The 16,708-nt window shown below is 57.5% G+C and overlaps 1 protein-coding gene across 3 annotated transcripts; it reads left to right on the forward strand.

Annotated features, from left to right (window-relative positions):
• The first annotated feature begins 22 nt into the window (after nucleotides 1-22).
• Nucleotides 23-16,629, forward strand: FHOD1 (formin homology 2 domain containing 1). Of its 3 annotated transcripts, none has more exons than XM_081513123.1 (24): nucleotides 23-288; nucleotides 8,456-8,562; nucleotides 8,957-9,021; nucleotides 9,301-9,368; nucleotides 9,446-9,551; nucleotides 9,628-9,722; nucleotides 9,987-10,098; nucleotides 10,185-10,279; nucleotides 10,391-10,534; nucleotides 10,673-10,806; nucleotides 10,888-11,103; nucleotides 11,238-11,261; nucleotides 11,647-11,700; nucleotides 12,549-12,664; nucleotides 12,752-13,356; nucleotides 13,667-13,822; nucleotides 14,041-14,223; nucleotides 14,309-14,428; nucleotides 14,512-14,673; nucleotides 15,264-15,454; nucleotides 15,546-15,738; nucleotides 15,817-15,979; nucleotides 16,054-16,254; nucleotides 16,324-16,629. In XM_081513123.1, exons 1-24 carry the CDS (start codon nucleotides 88-90, stop codon nucleotides 16,404-16,406), a joined length of 3,594 nt encoding a protein of 1,197 aa, XP_081369249.1. In that variant the 5' UTR covers nucleotides 23-87; the 3' UTR covers nucleotides 16,407-16,629. The 3 variants fall into 3 exon arrangements, with proteins under 3 accessions (XP_081369249.1, XP_081369250.1, XP_081369251.1); XM_081513125.1 differs by having other exon boundaries at nucleotides 272-659; XM_081513124.1 differs by lacking the exons at nucleotides 11,238-11,261; nucleotides 11,647-11,700.
• The last annotated feature ends 79 nt before the right edge of the window (nucleotides 16,630-16,708 follow it).

A 16,708-nucleotide genomic window follows, 5' to 3' on the forward strand; every position in this document is an offset into this window, starting at 1 on the left:
CCGCCTATACAGCTAACTAGTTGAGTAGAAGCGGCGGCGCGGCCGGGACCCGCCCGGAGCCGCACAGAGTGAGCCAGTGGCGGAGCCATGGCGGGCGAGGAAGACCGCGGGGACGGGGAACCTGTATCACTGGTGACCGTGCGGGTGCAGTACTTAGAGGACACCGACCCTTTCGCATGTGCCAACTTCCCGGAGCCGCGCCGGGCCCCCACCTGCAGCCTGGACGGGGCGCTGCCCCTGGGCGCGCAGATACCCGCCCTGCACCGCCTGCTGGGGGCGCCGCTCAAGGTGAGGGAAGCCGGAGAAAGATTGGGGGCGATTGATGGTTCAGGGTCGGCTCCATGAAAGCTTTTGGGAGCCTCTCGCGGGGAGGCTGAAGCAAGCGGGTGCGCTCCTCCGGGAAAGTTTTGGGCTGGGCACCCAAGGTACACGTTGCCCGGCTGGTGGGAAACGCCTTTCGAGTTGAGGGAAGCTGAAGAAGGGAGATGAAAGTTTGTACTCTGCAGCACCCGGGCTGCCCTTCGAAATGAGGCCCACCTGGGGAGGCGCTCGGGGTCCGCTCCCTGCCAGCCTGCTCTGCATAGGGGTAGCGTGGGCGTCTGGGTGGTAGCGGTCCTAGAAGACGCAACTGAGGATGGACCAGCTTTCACCTGCTTTAGGTGAGGTGGGGGCGGGACCACGACGAGGGGCGGGCCCGGGGCGGGCCACTGAAGGTGTCTTGAGGCAGAAATGGGTCCTGCCCGATTGAGTGTTGTCCGTGCCGGGTGAGGCCCCGCTAGGGAGTGCCGGCGGAGGTGAGACCACGGGGTGAGGGGAGTTCCCTGGAAGCGGCCTGGTCCGGGACATCCTGAGCGCGGGAGGCTGCACTGGTGGAAAAGCCCTTTAAGTCACCGCCCCCACAATCTCCGCAGCTGCAGCCGGCCGGGGGCTGGAAGGGAAGGAGCGAGCCGGGCTAAATTTAAACCGTCGGCCTGCCCTAGTTTGCCTGCACCCCAGAGCCTACTCGTGCACAGTGCCGGGAGAGGCCCTTTTGCAGATGCCCCGCCCTACCTCCCCTCCTGCTCGCCGCGCTCAGCCCCCCGCAGGCAGCCCTTTCCGGAGCACTCGGTTTCCGGGCCAGGACTCTGGGAGGCACACCACCACCTCCCGGGGTGCCTCGCCAGCCAGTCGGCCCCAAGTGGTGGAGTGAGAGTTAGTGGAAGTGTCCTCTCCTGCTCCCAGGCTTAGCTGGGCGCCGAGTTGCGCAAACTTGCCCCCCGGGCCTGGGGTCTCCTCTGGAATGTGCCCCAGGCGCCAGGCCCCCAGCCTGCATTCCTAGCGCTGCGGGCCTGCCCCGCCTCCGAGCGCGGGCGGGAGAAGCGCTGAGACTCGGCCTGGGGAGTGGCGCGTGTCTGAGCAGAGCTCAGGCTTCAAGGACAAGGATTGAAGATTGCAGCGCATTGCCCTCTCCAGACTTCTGATGTGACCCCTCCTTGTTCTGTCCTGTTCAAAGGAGCATACCGAAGTGGATCTAAAAGAAGCACCTCCAGCCAGAAGCCACCTGCCATTCAGAATGGGCGCTGGGGGGAGAGGGGTGCTGAACTGAGGCCAGGTTCCTGCCTCCAGACTCCTCGAACTCCTAGTACTGAAATAAGCCTGGAGCACAACAGGGAACATAGTATTCCTCCCACCCCCCGGCCACTGGAGGACACAGCTTAGCCCTAACACCCCTTCTCCAATTAGGGGCAAGTTTGGGAGGATCAGAATTACCCCTTACCTCTCCCTCTCACTTAGAGACCCATCACCACCAACCCCTCACCAGGTGCTCTGCGCTGTGTTCTCTGCTCCCTAGCTGAGAACTGGGATTAATATGTTGTGTGTGCGTGCTCAGTAGTGTCTAGCTCTTTGCGACCCCTTGAATTGTAGCCTGCCAGGCTCCTCTGTCCATGGCATTTTCCAGGCAGAAATACTGGAGCAGGTTGCCATTTTCCTACTCTAGGGGATCTTCCTGACCCAGTGATCAAACCCTCATCTCTTGTGTATCCTGCATTGGCAGGTGGATTCTTTTACCACTGCTCCACCTGGGAAGGAAGCACCAGGATAATACGTTAAGTAATCCCCACCTCAGTCCTTTCTGATCTCTCCACTTTCATGATTTCCCACCTGGTCTACCTAAGGACTGCCATATCCCCCACAGGCAGGATAGGGGGGCCGGGATACTGGGTTACCACTGTGCCTGGAGCCAGGACTCCCTGGGGCTGGCATCTCTGCCAGGAATGGTCAGATGCACTGTGATGTGCATATCCCAAATATAAACTGTGACCACAGCCCCAGAATAGAAGGCCAGAGGAAGAAGGGCTGAGAATAGGGTAGGGGCAGGGACATCAGAGAGCAGGGCTCCTCCTTGTAGGAAATGTCAATAACTGGTCCCTCCCCTAGTGCTGGAAGTGGTGCCCCAGAGGCACAGACATGACTCAGGCCTGCTTCCACAGCTCTCTAGAGGGGAGAGGTGGCCCCAAAACCCAGGCCTCCCCGTCTCAGGCTGTAGAGCAAAAATAAGAGGCTCACTGCTTCATCCTCTGCACAGTTGTCCAGCAGGAGAACAGTTCACAGCCAAGTGACCTCTGCCCCCATCCCCCCAACTCTGGGCACTGACCCCCTTCAACCCTACAGACCCTGCCCCATCCCTGGGAACCGAGGGGACAGAGGCCCAACCCACTTTCTCTCTGGGGCTCCACCCCACACATCCCATTGGGCTGTGGCTAGCCTATAGAGTTCCCCTCTGGGGCTTCCTTTTTAAATGTTCAGAGTTTTCAGGTCTGAGAAGGCTTTGCTCATTTCCTCCCAGTCTAGGAGGAAGCTCCTGGCCACAGCCTCTGACTCATCTCCTGGCCCTGGGGAGGTGGAGGGTGGGGGTGTGTCCGGGCAGTGCCTCGGATCATGTGTAGTATACCCAGGGGAACTCAGGGGATCTGTCTCCACTCTGTGCTGGAGCCCAGGGGCCCCTGCTCCAGGGGACAACCTAGCCCTCTGGCCCTGCCTCATCCTCTTTACCCAAAGCTGCCCAGTCCCACCCTCCTTGCTACCCTTTGCCCTTCTGGGTCTGCCTCCCAAGCCCTCCCTGATATTCCAAGGCCCTGCCATATCTGGGATGGCACAGACTTCCTTCTCCCTGGGCTCCAGGCAGAGGGACCTGGGTGCTGCTCTGACCCTGATGCGAAGGCCAAAGGGGCCGCCATTCCTAGCCGCAGAGATGGCCCTAGAAATCTGTTCATTCCCAGCAACTTTGTTTCCCCAGCTGTGGCTAAACATTTCAGGGGAACAGGTGTGGTACTTGTTTCCTGACCTTGCCCCTCCCTACTCCAGCCTCAGTTTACCCCTCAGGAGCAGCTGTGGCAAAGGGGCTAAAGTGTGAACCTGACCTTCTGGGACAGGGACCTTGTGGCAGGGTCCCAGAGGATTCTTAATAAGATGGGGTGCTCTGGTGATCAACTGAGCCCTTTGGAGATCTCTTTGGGAGACTGTAGAAGATTGTGATGTGAGCATGAGTCATGGTCTCCCCCCAGCTTTCCCTGGGGCCAACATGTCCAATTTGCTGTTCATTCTGGGCTGCAGCCTGGTGAGGGACCCCATGAATTTGGTCCTGGCAGAAGTAGGCCCTGTTACCCCAGCAGGTATGATGTGTGTGTGTTCATTCGTGTTCCCTTGCCGGAACTGGGAGGACCCGTTTGGGGTATTTGCACAGTTCAGAAAGCTGAGGGGCATTCTCCAGCCCTTGGCGGGCCCCAGCCCTCACTCTACCTCCCTCCCAGGGTTCCCTGGAGCACTTCCAAAGTCCATGCACCCAAGATCAGTTCAGGGAGCCCTGGTTCCATTCCTGATTGTGCTGCTGCTGCTAAGTCGCTTCAGTCGTGTCCGACTCTATGCGACCCCATAGACGGCAGCCCACCGGGCTCCGCCGTCCCTGGGATTCTCCAGGCAAGAATACTGGAGTGGGTTGCCATTTCCTTCTCCAGTGCCTGAAAGGGAAAAGTGAAAGTGAAGTCGCTCAGTCGTATCCGACTCTTAGCAACCCCAGGGACTGTAGCCTACCAGGCTCCACCGTCCATGGGATTGTGCAACCTGGGGCAAATTCACATAATTTCAGAGCCTTGGTTTCCTCACTTATAGAAGGATTGTCAGGAGAATCAAGGCACCAGGCAGCCCAGTATGTGGCACAGAGAAGGCATAACAAATGCAGGCTCCCACCCTCAAGGCCAATTCATGTGATCTCATTCAGGAAGCCAAAGTCCAATTGGAGACGCAAGATAAAAGGGAGGAAAGAAAATTACAGGTCAGTATCACTGATGAACATAGATGCTAAAATCCTCAACAAAATGCTATCAAATAGAATCCAACAACACATTAAAAGGATCATGCACCACAATCAAGTGGATTTTTCCCCAGGGATGCAAGGATTCTTCACAAATCAATCATGTGATACACCATACTAACAAATTAAAATAGAAAACATCAAAACAGAACATCAGAACACAGGGTCTTAGGAAAGGAGTAGAAACAGATAGTTAAATTATTTCCTAAAACAAGAATCCTTCAGCATGTAATTCTTCACTTTTCTCCATCTTCCTTGCCTCTGGCATTCTCACCCAATTATACTATTATGAAAAATATTGGGGAGTAGACACCATGGTCCCCTAAGCTTGCCCCTGAATGTAAAACCACATGTGACAAGTTGGTTTGGGCTGCCAGAAAAGCCTGAGTCCAAGGAATGAGGAGAAAAATGGGCAAGACAGAGGTAGGAGATTAAGAGGTACAAGCTGCTATATATAAAATAAGTTACAAAGTCTTCCTCAATGGCTCAGATGGTAAAGAATCTGCCTGCAATGCAGGAGACATGGGTTCAATCCCTGAGTCAGGAAGATCCCCTGGAGGAGGCCATGGTAACCCACTCTAGTATTCTTTCCTGGAGAATCCCATGGACTGAGGAGCTTGGCGGGCTACAGTCCATAGGGTCGCAAAGTGTCAGACACAACTGAGTGACTGAGCATGCATGCTTGCATGCACAAGAATATAATACAGCACAGGGAATATAGCTAGTATTTTATAATAACTTTAAATATAATCTTTCTTTTTTTTTTTTTTGGCTGCACTGCACAGCTTATGGGGTGACCAGTGGTGGAACTGGGGCCCTCAGTAGTGACAGCTTAGAGTCCTAACCACTGGACTACCAGGGAATTCCCAAGTATAATCTTTACAAATTGTGGATTACTACGTTCTACACCTGAAACTTATACAATATTGTAAAATCAATACCTCAATAAGAATAAGCAAATAAATAGAGAAAAGTGAGCTGGAGCTGGGAGCCTCCACCCCAAGGCAAACATCAGAGAAGTGAGGAGGACAAGAGCCCGGAGGCAGTCTGAGATATGGGCCTATGCTCACGTTGTGCTGACCCCAAGCACTGTCAGCAGGGACCAGAGTTTGGGCTGCCTCCAGGCTGGCCCAGCCCCAGGGTGCGAAAAACAAGGCCCAGAGGGTTGGCGTTCAGAAGGGTGACCCCAGGAAGGGGCCAGGGGTGTGAGGGACAAGCAGCACCCAGTCGGCAGGAAGTCTCTGCTCTTTGCAGCTTTCCTGCCCCTGCCCCCCAACTCCATCTCCCCAAGACAGACAGCTAGAAGTGGGGGGGCATCATCCTAGAGACTCTGGACTGGCCGTTACCTCTGGACCTCCCCCCTAGAACTGGGGCCTAGGCAGGATAAGACAGGCGAAGTGGCTGGAAGAGCCATGGCTACCATCACAGAGAGAAAGGGGCTCATCTGAGGAGGCGGGGGGTGCTGGAGCATTCAGTCTTCAGGACCCTGCCCCAAAGGGACGTGGGCACCCCAGGGGTTCTGAAAGGAAAGGGCCATTTTCAGCTCACAGAATTAGAACCTGGATGTGTGCCTGCAGCAGGGGAAGAGAACTTTCTGTGGGTGTGCTCACCTGTGCACAGCCAGTAGCATGTGTATGTGTGTGTGTGTATACACCCTGCCTAACCATATACTTGGGTGTGTGAGCCGCTACCAGGCATAATCTGCTCACCCCTCCAGTGTTTACCTTCATAGTCTCCTTTCAGCACCCGAGGCGGCTGTGCTTCTACATTTATTTGTGACCTTTTTCTGAGTCAAACCTGCCTACCTCCCAGACAGAGTTGGAAGACAGGGAAGGCAGAGGCAGTAGCTTATTCCCTGGTGTGTCCTGAGCACCTAAAACTAGCCAGGTTCATGAATATTTGAATGAATGAGCTCTTCTACATGTGTGTGATTTGGGGGATCTCTGAGCGGGGGTTGTGGCTTTTGGGTCCCAGAGTCCTCCAGTCCAAAGTGGAAGGAGATGTGGCTGTGCCTGGTTGGGGGTGGAGTAGGGTGGCTGCTGAGTCACTGTGTGAGAAGAGGGATCAGGAGGAACGTGGGACTGCCCTCAGCTGAGCTGGCCCCAGACAAAGTACCTCAGCCCTGGGGCCTTGCCTCTCCATCTCAGGGCCCATTCCCAGTAGGCCCTGAAGAGGATGACTCTGCTCCCAGGGAGGGGAGAGAGGCCAGGCCCGCCCAAGGCGCCCAGGGGAGGGCAGGCAGCCAAGCAGGAAGTGGGATAGAACAGGCTGGAGTGTTTGTCCTATGTCCCATGTCCCACGCAGGAACCCAGGGAGGGGGGTGTCACCCAAGGGCCTTACAGGCTGAACTGCCAGGAAGGAGCCGGGTCAGGTTCTCAGGCATGAACAGGAATACTAAGCGGAGGCAGGACGGGGCAGGAGCCGGACTCCCTTAACCCCATGGGACCGAGGGCAGCTGGAAGCCTTGGGCCGGGTCCAGAGCAGGGCAGGGCTGACAGAACAACAGAACACATGTTGGGGTTGACTTGCCCAGTAAGATGGAGACCAGAAGACGCCCTGCCTCTCCAGAGGTGGGCTTTCCCTGGGCCTGTCAAGTCAAGAGGACTTAGCCGAGCCCTGCACACTGGCACGGTGCTGTGGAGGATGTGGCGAGGAGAGGCACGGTGCTGCCCTCAGACTCTCTGGAGTCACCTCACTAGGCTTTTCTACCAGCATTTCTCAAGGGGCCAAGCATCCTGCCTGGTGGTGGTGGTGGTCCTGGTCGGGGGGTGGGGGGAAGCCAGGCTCAGGTGGGTGGGAGGCATGGGTAGTGAACTCATGGATGGAGCATGTACCTTCCTGTTACACTGCAGGTTCCAGGGACCCACTATAGGCTGACTGTGAAAGTGAAAGTGTTAGTCACTCAGTCATGTCTGACTCTTTGCCACCCCTTAGACTGTAGCCTGTCAGGCTCCTTTGTCCATGGAATTCTCCAGGCAAGAATACTGTAGTGGGTTGCCATCTCCTTCTCCAGGGAATCTTCCCAACCCAGGAATCGAACCCAGGTCTCCTGTTTAGCAGGTGGATTCTTTATCATCTGTGCCACCAGGGCGGCCCTCAGTAGGCTGACTGAGTTACACCCTAAAATCTGGTGTTTAATAGGCCTCTTGAGGCCTCTGAGATTTAGGTAGGACCATAGGGACTGTCTGAGTCTTTGCATCAACTGAGCGACTAAACTGAACTGAACTGTGGGGACTGTAGCCCATTTGGGGATAGAGCAAAGACCCTCAGGCCTGGAGGGACTGGGAGTCCTTCTCACTGTCTTGACTTGGGGTAACACACATCCCTCCCTGAGCTGGGTTTGCACCTCCCAGCATTCTTTTTTTTTTCTCCCAGCATTCTTAACACTTTCTTCTTGGACTTGAATGCTTGTGGCTACAACTTATCACCCCACAGAGCTGTGAACTTCCTTGAAGGCAGGAACTTCCTCCTATCTTGTCTCCATCCCCCTTCCTCATTCACATGCATTAGCTCAACTACCCTTTAGGGAGCACTTGCTGTGCCCTAAGTGTGTGCTAGGCTCTGCAGATGTCATACAGACAAGACAGACATGGTGCCTGGACTCAGAGAACTCATGGTTAGTGGGGAGGGATCCTAGTGCCTAGGATGTGCTGATGCCATGTGGAAGGCCTCAGAGGAGGGTCCACACGAGGGCTAGAGGGATTTGCATAGCAACGACTAGAGGAGTCCCAGAAGGCTTTGCAAAAAGGCATTATCTGAGAATTCCCTGGTGGTTCAGTGGTTAGGACTTTGCGTTTTCACTGCTGAGAGTGCGAGTTCAAACTCTGATCAGGGAACTAAGATTCTACAAGCTGAATGGGCGCAGCCAAAAAAAAGCATTATCTGATCAGAAACCTAAAGAATGGGTAGTTGTGAGCCACGAGAAAGCTCTTTGCATGGGTTTTGCACAGAGTAGGCCCAAGAAAACTGACTGCTGAGGGAATGTGTGGCTGCAGTGCAGGCCTCTGCCAGCACCCTGGGTGGGGAGGTAGGAGGTCATGGGGTCTCCATGCATACCCCTGCCACCTCTTCCCCAGCCCTGACAGCTAGTCCCTTTGCCCCCAGCTCGAGGACTGTGCCCTGCAAGTGTCTCCATCTGGATATTACCTGGACCCTGAGCTGTCCCTGGAAGAGCAGCGGGAGATGTTGGAGGGCTTCTTTGAAGAGATCAGGTCAGAGCGGATGGGGTCAGGAAGGCGAGGCTGGCTCCCACCCTTGCCGCCATGCTGGAGGGGCTGGCTCAGGGGTCAGCGGCCAAGACACCTGATCTCTAGCCAGGGCTGTGGGTCACCTCCTGCTGCCCAGGGGAACCGTGCCAGGGGAATCCCAAGGCCTGGCTGGTGTTACCTGCTGCTGGGGATGGAAGTAGGGGCTCACCCACATACCTGAGATGCCTGCGTTTGCACAAACCCTCCTATCTGGACAACCCCTGGGCTTGGAGATGCAGCTGGCAAAGAAGGAGCTGGGCCAGGGTTGGCATGCAGGGAGGTCTTTGGCTGCCTTGGCATGGATGGAGGGACCCTAAGGAAAGGGCTGAGAACTGCTGACTGGGCTACTTGATTCCAGCAAAGGGCGGAAGCCTACTCTGATCCTTCGGACCCAGCTCTCCATGAGGGTCAATGCCATCTTAGGTGAGTGTGTGAGGATATCAGCATATCCAGCAATTATACCCCCCTCATACACCCCGCTTCCCAGTTGGCTCAGTTTCTTTCAGGCCTGTGCTGGACAGTGGACAGGACAGTTGAGAGACAGGATGTGTGTCCCCTCCCATTCCTGTCCTGACCCCTTCTCCCAGGGCAGCTGCTAGACTGTGGTAGGGGTTGCCCAGAGTCGCAGAGTTGTGGTTGTGTCCCAGTAGAAGAGGGTGTCTGTGTCCCCTTGAGATTTCCATGCCCACCTACCCCTTGCAGAAAAGTTGTATGGCTCCAGTGGCCCTGAGCTCCGCCGCTCCCTCTTCTCACTAAAGCAGATCTTCCAGGTGAGGCTCAGAGGTGGGCTGGGGGTGGGCATCCAGGCTGAGCCGTACCCCCCTAAACTCCCCCTTGGTGCCCCCAGGAGGACAAGGACCTGGTGCCTGAATTCGTGCACTCTGAGGGGCTGAGTTGCCTGATCCGTGTGGGTGCTGCTGCTGACCACAACTACCAGAGCTACATCCTCCGAGGTCAGCCCCACCCCTCTCCCATGATTCCTGCCTTCAGTGACCCCTTACTGACCTCTTCTTGTCCCTGTATTCCCAGCCCTAGGTCAGCTGATGCTGTTTGTGGATGGGATGCTGGGGGTGGTGGCCCACACTGAGACCGTGCAGTGGCTGTACACACTGTGTGCCAGCCTGGTAAGTGGCCCTCCACCCAGCCATGCACCCTTTTCCCACTGCCTCTCTCTGGCCCTTAGTTTCCTCAGCAAAGTGGGCTGGAATGGAGTGGGCCTGTGGCCCCTCTAAGCCTCAAAGGCAGTTCAGCACCTGGTCCTAGAGATGGCTCTTTCTGCTTAGACTGTCCTCTCTGGGTCCAGCCCCCCGAGCCCTTTCACCTCCCCACCAGGAGCCAGCACAGGTCTGGCCCCAGCCCCACTCACATGTGGTGACCCCTCCCCCCAGTCCCGCTTGGTGGTGAAGACAGCCCTGAAACTGCTACTGGTGTTCGTGGAATACTCTGAGAGCAACGCACCGCTGTTCATCCATGCAGTCAACTCTGTGGCCAGCACCACGGGTCAGAGACTGTCCCTCCCTCCTCCACTGCTGGGAACCCTCTCTCCTACTTGTTCCCACGTGACCGCTCCCCTTTCTGGGTGGCAGGTGCTCCTCCGTGGGCCAATTTGGTGTCCATCCTGGAGGAGAAGAACGGCGCTGACCCCGAGCTGCTAGTGTACACTGTCACCCTCATCAACAAGGTGGGATGAGGGGGAGCCAGGGGGGGAACTCAGGGCCATCCTGGGCCGCTCAGTCTCTTGTCCTCTGATCCGCATAAGCTTCAGCCTTGCCCTCCTATCCCCACCCTCCAGACTCTGGCAGCCCTCCCCGATCAGGACTCCTTCTACGACGTGACGGATGCACTGGAGCAGCAGGGCATGGAGGCACTGGTCCAGCGCCACTTGGGCACTGCGGGCACTGACGTCGACCTGCGAGCCCAACTTGTACTCTACGAGGTGGGCTGGGCCATCACGGCCGGAGAGAGGAGGGGAAGGAGGGACTGGAGGGGACGGAAGAGAGGGGGCGCCATTATCCAGGGCCCCACCCTATCGACTTGGGCCTCAGCCACTCCCTTCTGGGCCCAATTCTGCTAGAACGCCCTGCGGTTGGAGGATGGAGACCTCGAAGAAGCCGTCACAGGTGGCCGGCGCACCACCCGCCGAAAACCTTCCTCAGAGGAGGGCAAGAGGAGCCGCCGGTCTCTAGAAGTGCGCTCCCCGGAGCCTGGGTAAGAACAAGCTACCTAGGCGCATGGGGAGGGGTGGATCAGCCAGGAGTCGCCCTGCCTCCTGACAGGCCACACCTCCAGCTCCACAGGCCCCGCCTCTCCGGTCGTCTCCACCTCTGCCACCAGCCCGGTCCTGCCGACCAGCCCCACCTCCAGCCCCGTAGGCCCCGCCCCACTTCCAAGCCCCGCCTCCAGCCCCGTGGGCCCTGCCTCTGGCCTCCATAGCACCTTGAGCCTCTTTCCTACCATCTCCGTGGCGCCCTCATCCGACAGCTCCTGTGAGAGGAGCGTCTACAAGTGAGTAGGGAGATTTTCAGGCTGTCGCCGGAGTCTTCTCTCCAACTGTCCCTCCTCTCTGCGCCCCTCCACGGGCCCTCCGCCTCCTCTGCCCGAACTTCTCTGCCAAACGCGTGCTTTCTCTTTCTTTCCAGACTTCACCAAACTGCTCCTGTTTGGTAAGTGACTGCTAGGGGGTGGGGTTCGGCTCTGACTGGACCTCGTCCTCCTGCGGCTTTTCTTCATCTCTTCCTGGCATTCCACCTGTATTGTCAATGTCATCTGCCTCTCTACCCTCTTCTTGTCTCTGTTTCTGTGTCACGGTCTGTGACTCTCGTTTCGCTGTCTTTGTCTTTTACTGCACCCTGTCCTGCGGCATGTCCGTCTCTCCTCTCCATTTCCAGTTTCCTCGCATCACGCCTCCCCCACTCCCTCCTGTTCCCATTGTGACTGGGAAGGGACCCCTGATATCACTGCCCAGCTCTGTGTGGGTGTGAGCAACTTGGCTGTGGGGTGGAGCAGGCACCACAATCACCATTTCTTCCTCTCATCCCCCCCTCCCAGGGCCCCTGAGAGCCCACCTGTCCCCCAGGTCCCTACTGGGCAGGCCAGGCTGGAGTAAGTACAGAGGCCAGCCTACCAGGCCTGCCATGTGCTCAGGGCTTCAGCATTGCTTCCCCCAGCGGGGGTTCCATGTGCCTGATGCAGCCAGAGCTGGGGGGCTCTCCCAGACTTATGCCTCCTCAGATACCCAAGGACTAAGCACTGGAAAACAGTTCACTGGGGTCATAGAGGTCCCTGTGCTTTAACTGTGGCACCTTAACAGCTTTGACCAGTGATGAGGATGTGAACTGCCAACCTGGAGCCGATTCTGGATCTTCAGCCCAGGATTAGTGCTGGGAGGGACCTAGGGTACTACGCGGTGTGGAGGTGGAGGAGCAACCTCTGTCTAAGGGATGGACAGAGACTGAGTGCCAGCAGAGGCTGGAGGGGCCAAAAGAGACAGGATCACCCACATTATGTCAACATAAACTGAGTGCCTGTCATTTACTGGGCTCCTTTCTGGGCATCGGTCATGACTCTCGGAAGCTGCCAGACCTGTCAAGGGAGGGACAGCCTAGTGTGTCCATTGGGACAGCTACCCCTCCCCCTGCTCTAAGGGCCCTTGTCTAGAATCAGAACAGTGAGCATGAACAGCAGCAAGGTTGCAAGTTAGATGTCACGTAGAACTTTTCCCATTTGTTGACCTAGGAGTACTGGGTTGGTAGTGACCTCCCCAAATGTGGAAGACTGAATGGGGACTGGCCTTGGGCGGGCAGGTCCTGGTCTGCTCAGTGCATGGACTGTTCCCTGTGTGTCTGTGTGTGCCTGCAAGTAGGGGCAGTACCCAGGGCCCCAGCAAGGCATGCGCACCACCCTGGGCTGGGGTATGTCAGACACCCTTGCTGACAAGTTCCTCCCCCCAGAGCCCGGTTCCTGGAGAATGTAGCAGCAGCAGAAACAGAAAAGCAGGCTGCGCTGGCCCAGGGCCGGGCAGAAACATTGGCCGGAGCCATGCCCGATGATATGGATGGGCGCCCAGGTAAGTAGGTGGGTGGGCAGTATCCACCCACGTTGCCCTGTTGCTCTCGAGAATACATGACACTGACAGCTGCTTCCCTTTATCTAGACACCCGAGAATCACGGGGCTCCCCTACCCCTGCACCTAGGACACCACAGAGTGCTGCCCCCCAAATCCTGCTGCGTGCCCAGCAGAGCCTTGAGCCAGAGCCCAAGGAGCCATTGGCCCCACCAAGCCCCAAGGCTGAGCCTGTGTGGGAGCTCCCTGCCCGTGTACCCAGGCTCTGCATTGGGGACCTGGACTTCTCAGATCTGGGGGAGGATGAAGACCAGGACATGCTGAACATGGAGCCTGTGGAGGCGGAGAAAGGGATCCCACCCCCACCACCCCCACCACCCCTGCTCTCTGGAAGCCTCCCACCTCCTCCACCTCCACCTCCCCCACCCCTCAAAAGCCCCTTCCCACCAGCCCCACCCCCACCCCCAGCTGCCCCTCTTCTCCACTCAGCGCCTGATGGCCCTGCCCTCCCCTCCAAGAGGAAGACAGTAAAACTCTTCTGGCGGGAGCTAAAGCTGGCTGGAGTCCGTGGAGGCTCTGGCAGTCGCTTTGGGCCCAGCCCCACCCTGTGGGCCTCACTAGAGCCTGTCTCAGTGGATACAGCCCGGCTAGAACACCTGTTTGAGTCCCGAGCCAAGGATGTGCTGCCTTCCAAGGTAAACACACCCTCATCTGCAGGGTAACCCCAGGGGAGGGGGAGGGAGCCAGAGCCCAAGGGTCTGAACTGCCAGGGAAACTGAGGCAAAGAAAGGAGGAGGGACTCGTCTGAGGTCCTTCGAGAAGGGTTTAACCCATTCCTAACTAGCATCTAAGCCCATCCCAAGCCCTTGCACATCCCAGAGCCCTGGCTGTGGGGTAACTGCACCATTTGGGCCACTGAGAGTTGGGCCTTGGTGTGCCCTCTTAGGTTGTTGCCCCAGTTAGACCCTTTCCCAATCTTATACTGCCCTTCCCCCAATGTCAAAGAAAGCTGGTGAGGGCCGCCGTACAATGACCACAGTGCTGGACCCCAAGCGCAGCAACGCCATCAACATTGGCCTAACCACACTGCCGCCTGTGCACGTGATCAAGGCTGCCCTGCTCAACTATGATGAGTTTGCCGTAAGCAAGGATGGCATCGAGGTAGGGATACACAGCGAAGGGTGTGGGGAGCCGGGCCCTCTCCTTTGGTTGGTGGCCACTTCCTGTCCCTCCAGTGGTGGGCATGGGCTTGGCATTTCTGCAGAGCAGTCCTCAGACTCTGGGACTGCCCCAGGTGACCTAGGGAGGAGTCAAGGTCAATACCCAAGGCCTCAGGCCAGCACTGAGTGGCCTCTGTGGGGTGGTGGGTGCATTCTCAGAAGCTACTGACCATGATGCCCACGGAGGAGGAGCGGCAGAAGATTGAGGAGGCCCAGCTGGCCAATCCCGACATACCCCTGGGCCCAGCCGAGAATTTCCTGATGACTCTCGCCTCCATCGGGGGCCTGGCTGCCCGCCTACAACTCTGGGCCTTCAAACTGGATTATGACAGCATGGAGCGGGTACTTGGGTCATGGGATGGGATAGGCAGTGGGGACATGTGAGCATGATGACCGTGTAGTCTGAGCCCCTGATCTCCCCTACCAGGAAATTGCAGAGCCACTGTTTGACCTGAAAGTGGGCATGGAACAACTGGTGCAAAACGCCACCTTCCGCTGCATCCTGGCCACTCTGCTAGCTGTGGGCAACTTCCTCAATGGCTCCCAGGTGAGTTGAGAGCCTATGAGGGTGGGGGCCGGGACTCTGGAGCCAGCCAGGCCCAGGCCCAGGCTCAGACGGGGTCCTTTCAGAGCAGCGGCTTTGAGCTGAGCTACCTGGAGAAGGTGTCAGAAGTGAAGGACACGGTGCGCCGACAGTCACTGCTGCACCATCTCTGCTCCCTGGTGCTCCAGACCCGACCTGATTCCTCTGACCTCTACTCAGAAATTCCTGCCCTGACCCGCTGTGCCAAGGTCAGCACCTGCCAGAGGCTTGACTAAGGCTGGTCATGGTGTGAGAGAGCACCGCTTCTCTCCCTCTCTCTGAGTGGGCTGCCGGGCCAGGGCTTGCTCAGGCTCCAGGCTTGTGTGTGGCACTCTTCTCTTGGCCTGGCTACACCTACTCAGTTTTGGGCTGTTTAGCTGCCACTTATCCCAAGAAGGGGCTTCCCTGGTGGCTCAGATGGTAAAGAATCTGCCTGCAATGCAGGAGACCCAGGTTCAATCCCTGGGTCGGGCAGATCCCCTGGAAGAGGGAATGGCAACTCACTCCAGTATTCTTGCCTGGAGAATTCCATGGGCAGAGGAGCCTGGTGGGCTACAGTCCATGGAGTCAAAAAGAGTTAGACATGACTGAGCAGCTAGCACTTTCACTATCCCAAGAAACCTCTGTTCCCTACTGTATCACATGGACTTGCTGGTCTCTTGCACGAGACTGTGAGCTTTTGGAGGGTGGGGGTTGGATCTGCTGTTTGCTAGGGGTCCGGGCTGACCATCTCAGCAGAGGCAGCCTCAGGCAGTGTCTTTCTGTGGGGGGACTGCATGTTTACCCCCTGCTTTTCCAGGTGGACTTTGAGCAGCTGACTGAGAACCTGGGACAGCTGGAGCGCCGGAGCCGGGCAGCTGAAGATAGCCTGCGGAGCCTGGCCAAGCACGAGCTGGCTCCAGCCCTGCGTGCCCGCCTCACCCACTTCCTGGCTCACTGTACCCGCCGTGTTGCCATGCTGAGGGTTGTGCACCGCCGTGTCTGCAACAGGTGGGGGCGTTGCAGAGAGAGGCAGGACCACCACCACCATCCCTCAGACCCCTAGCAGGACTCAGCCCTCCTCCCCATTCTACCCACCTAGGTTTCACGCCTTCCTGCTGTACCTGGGGTACACGGCGGAGGCAGCCCGTGAGGTCCGCATTATGCAGTTCTGCCACACGCTGCGGGAGTTCGCACTGGAGTATCGGACCTGCCGGGACCGGGTGCTGCAGCAGCAGCAGAAGCGGGCCACGTACCGTGAGCGCAACAAGACCCGGGGACGTATGATCACTGAGGTGGGTGTGCCTTCCGGTCTTGACTGCCACCCCCGTGGTTTTCTTCTACTCCCCATTCACCCCCTTTCCCCCCTCCAGACAGAGAAGTTCTCGGGTGTGGCTGGGGAAACCCCCAGCAAGCCGTCTGTCCCTGTGGCTGTGAGCAGTGGGCCAGGAGAAGGTGATGCTGACAGTCACGCCACCATGAAGAGTCTGCTGGCCAGCAAGCCTGAGGATGCCACACATGGCCGTCGCAGTAGAGGTGGGACCAGTGGCTGCTGGGGGCAGTGGACTCTGGGGCCACTCTGGCCTGATTTTTTTACCTGGCTCCCACAGGCATGGTCCAGAGCAGCTCCCCAGTCATGCCTACAGCAGTGGGGCCCTCCACTGTACCCCCGGAAGAACCTCCAGGCTCTAGTTTACCCAGTGACACTTCAGATGAGATCATGGACCTGCTGGTGCAGTCAGTGACCAAGAGCAGCCCCCGTGCCTTAGCTGCTCGAGAACGCAAGCGTTCCCGTGGCAACCGCAAGTCTTGTGAGTATTCCCCACACCCCCCCGCCCACCAACCCCATCAAGCCCCACCAACCCTGCTCTGTCTTGCAGTGAGACGGACGCTGAAGAGCGGGCTCGGAGAGGACCTAGTACAGGCACTTGGACTAAGCAAGGGTCCTGGCCTGGAAGTGTGAAGGTGCTGCCTCCAGGACACCTATCTGGGCCCCAGCCTGCAGTGCAGGAGACTACAGTGAGGAGGTACCAGAGCAGAATTCTGGGCCTCTTCTCGACTCAAGGGCCAGTGTGTGCCCGTGGCCAGTGCCGTGAGCAGTATTAGCTGTGTGTGCCTGTGTGGGTGTGCGTGTGCATGTGTGAGCTCCCTGGATGCATGGAGCATAATAAAGTTTTCCTAGCCAATCAAGAGCCTTTTTCTTCCTTCAGGGTACCCATCACGCTGGGCCCATAGCAGAAAAGAAAATCCCAAAGGACTGGCTGT

The sequence above is a fragment of the Giraffa tippelskirchi genome, chromosome 7, assembly GCF_054371585.1.
Source record: "Giraffa tippelskirchi isolate mGirTip1 chromosome 7, T2T-mGirTip1v1.2.pri, whole genome shotgun sequence".
Lineage (NCBI taxonomy): Eukaryota > Metazoa > Chordata > Mammalia > Artiodactyla > Giraffidae > Giraffa > Giraffa tippelskirchi.

Excerpts from the sequence above, each read along its gene's own strand:
- FHOD1 (XM_081513123.1), top strand. The coding sequence starts at position 88 with ATGGCGGGCGAGGAAGACCGCGGGGACGGGGAACCTGTATCACTGGTG. Across the intron at positions 8,563-8,956 it reads GGCTTCTTTGAAGAGATCAG|CAAAGGGCGGAAGCCTACTC; the intron begins GTCAGAGCGGAT and ends ACTTGATTCCAG. Across the intron at positions 10,535-10,672 it reads CCCAACTTGTACTCTACGAG|AACGCCCTGCGGTTGGAGGA; the intron begins GTGGGCTGGGCC and ends CAATTCTGCTAG.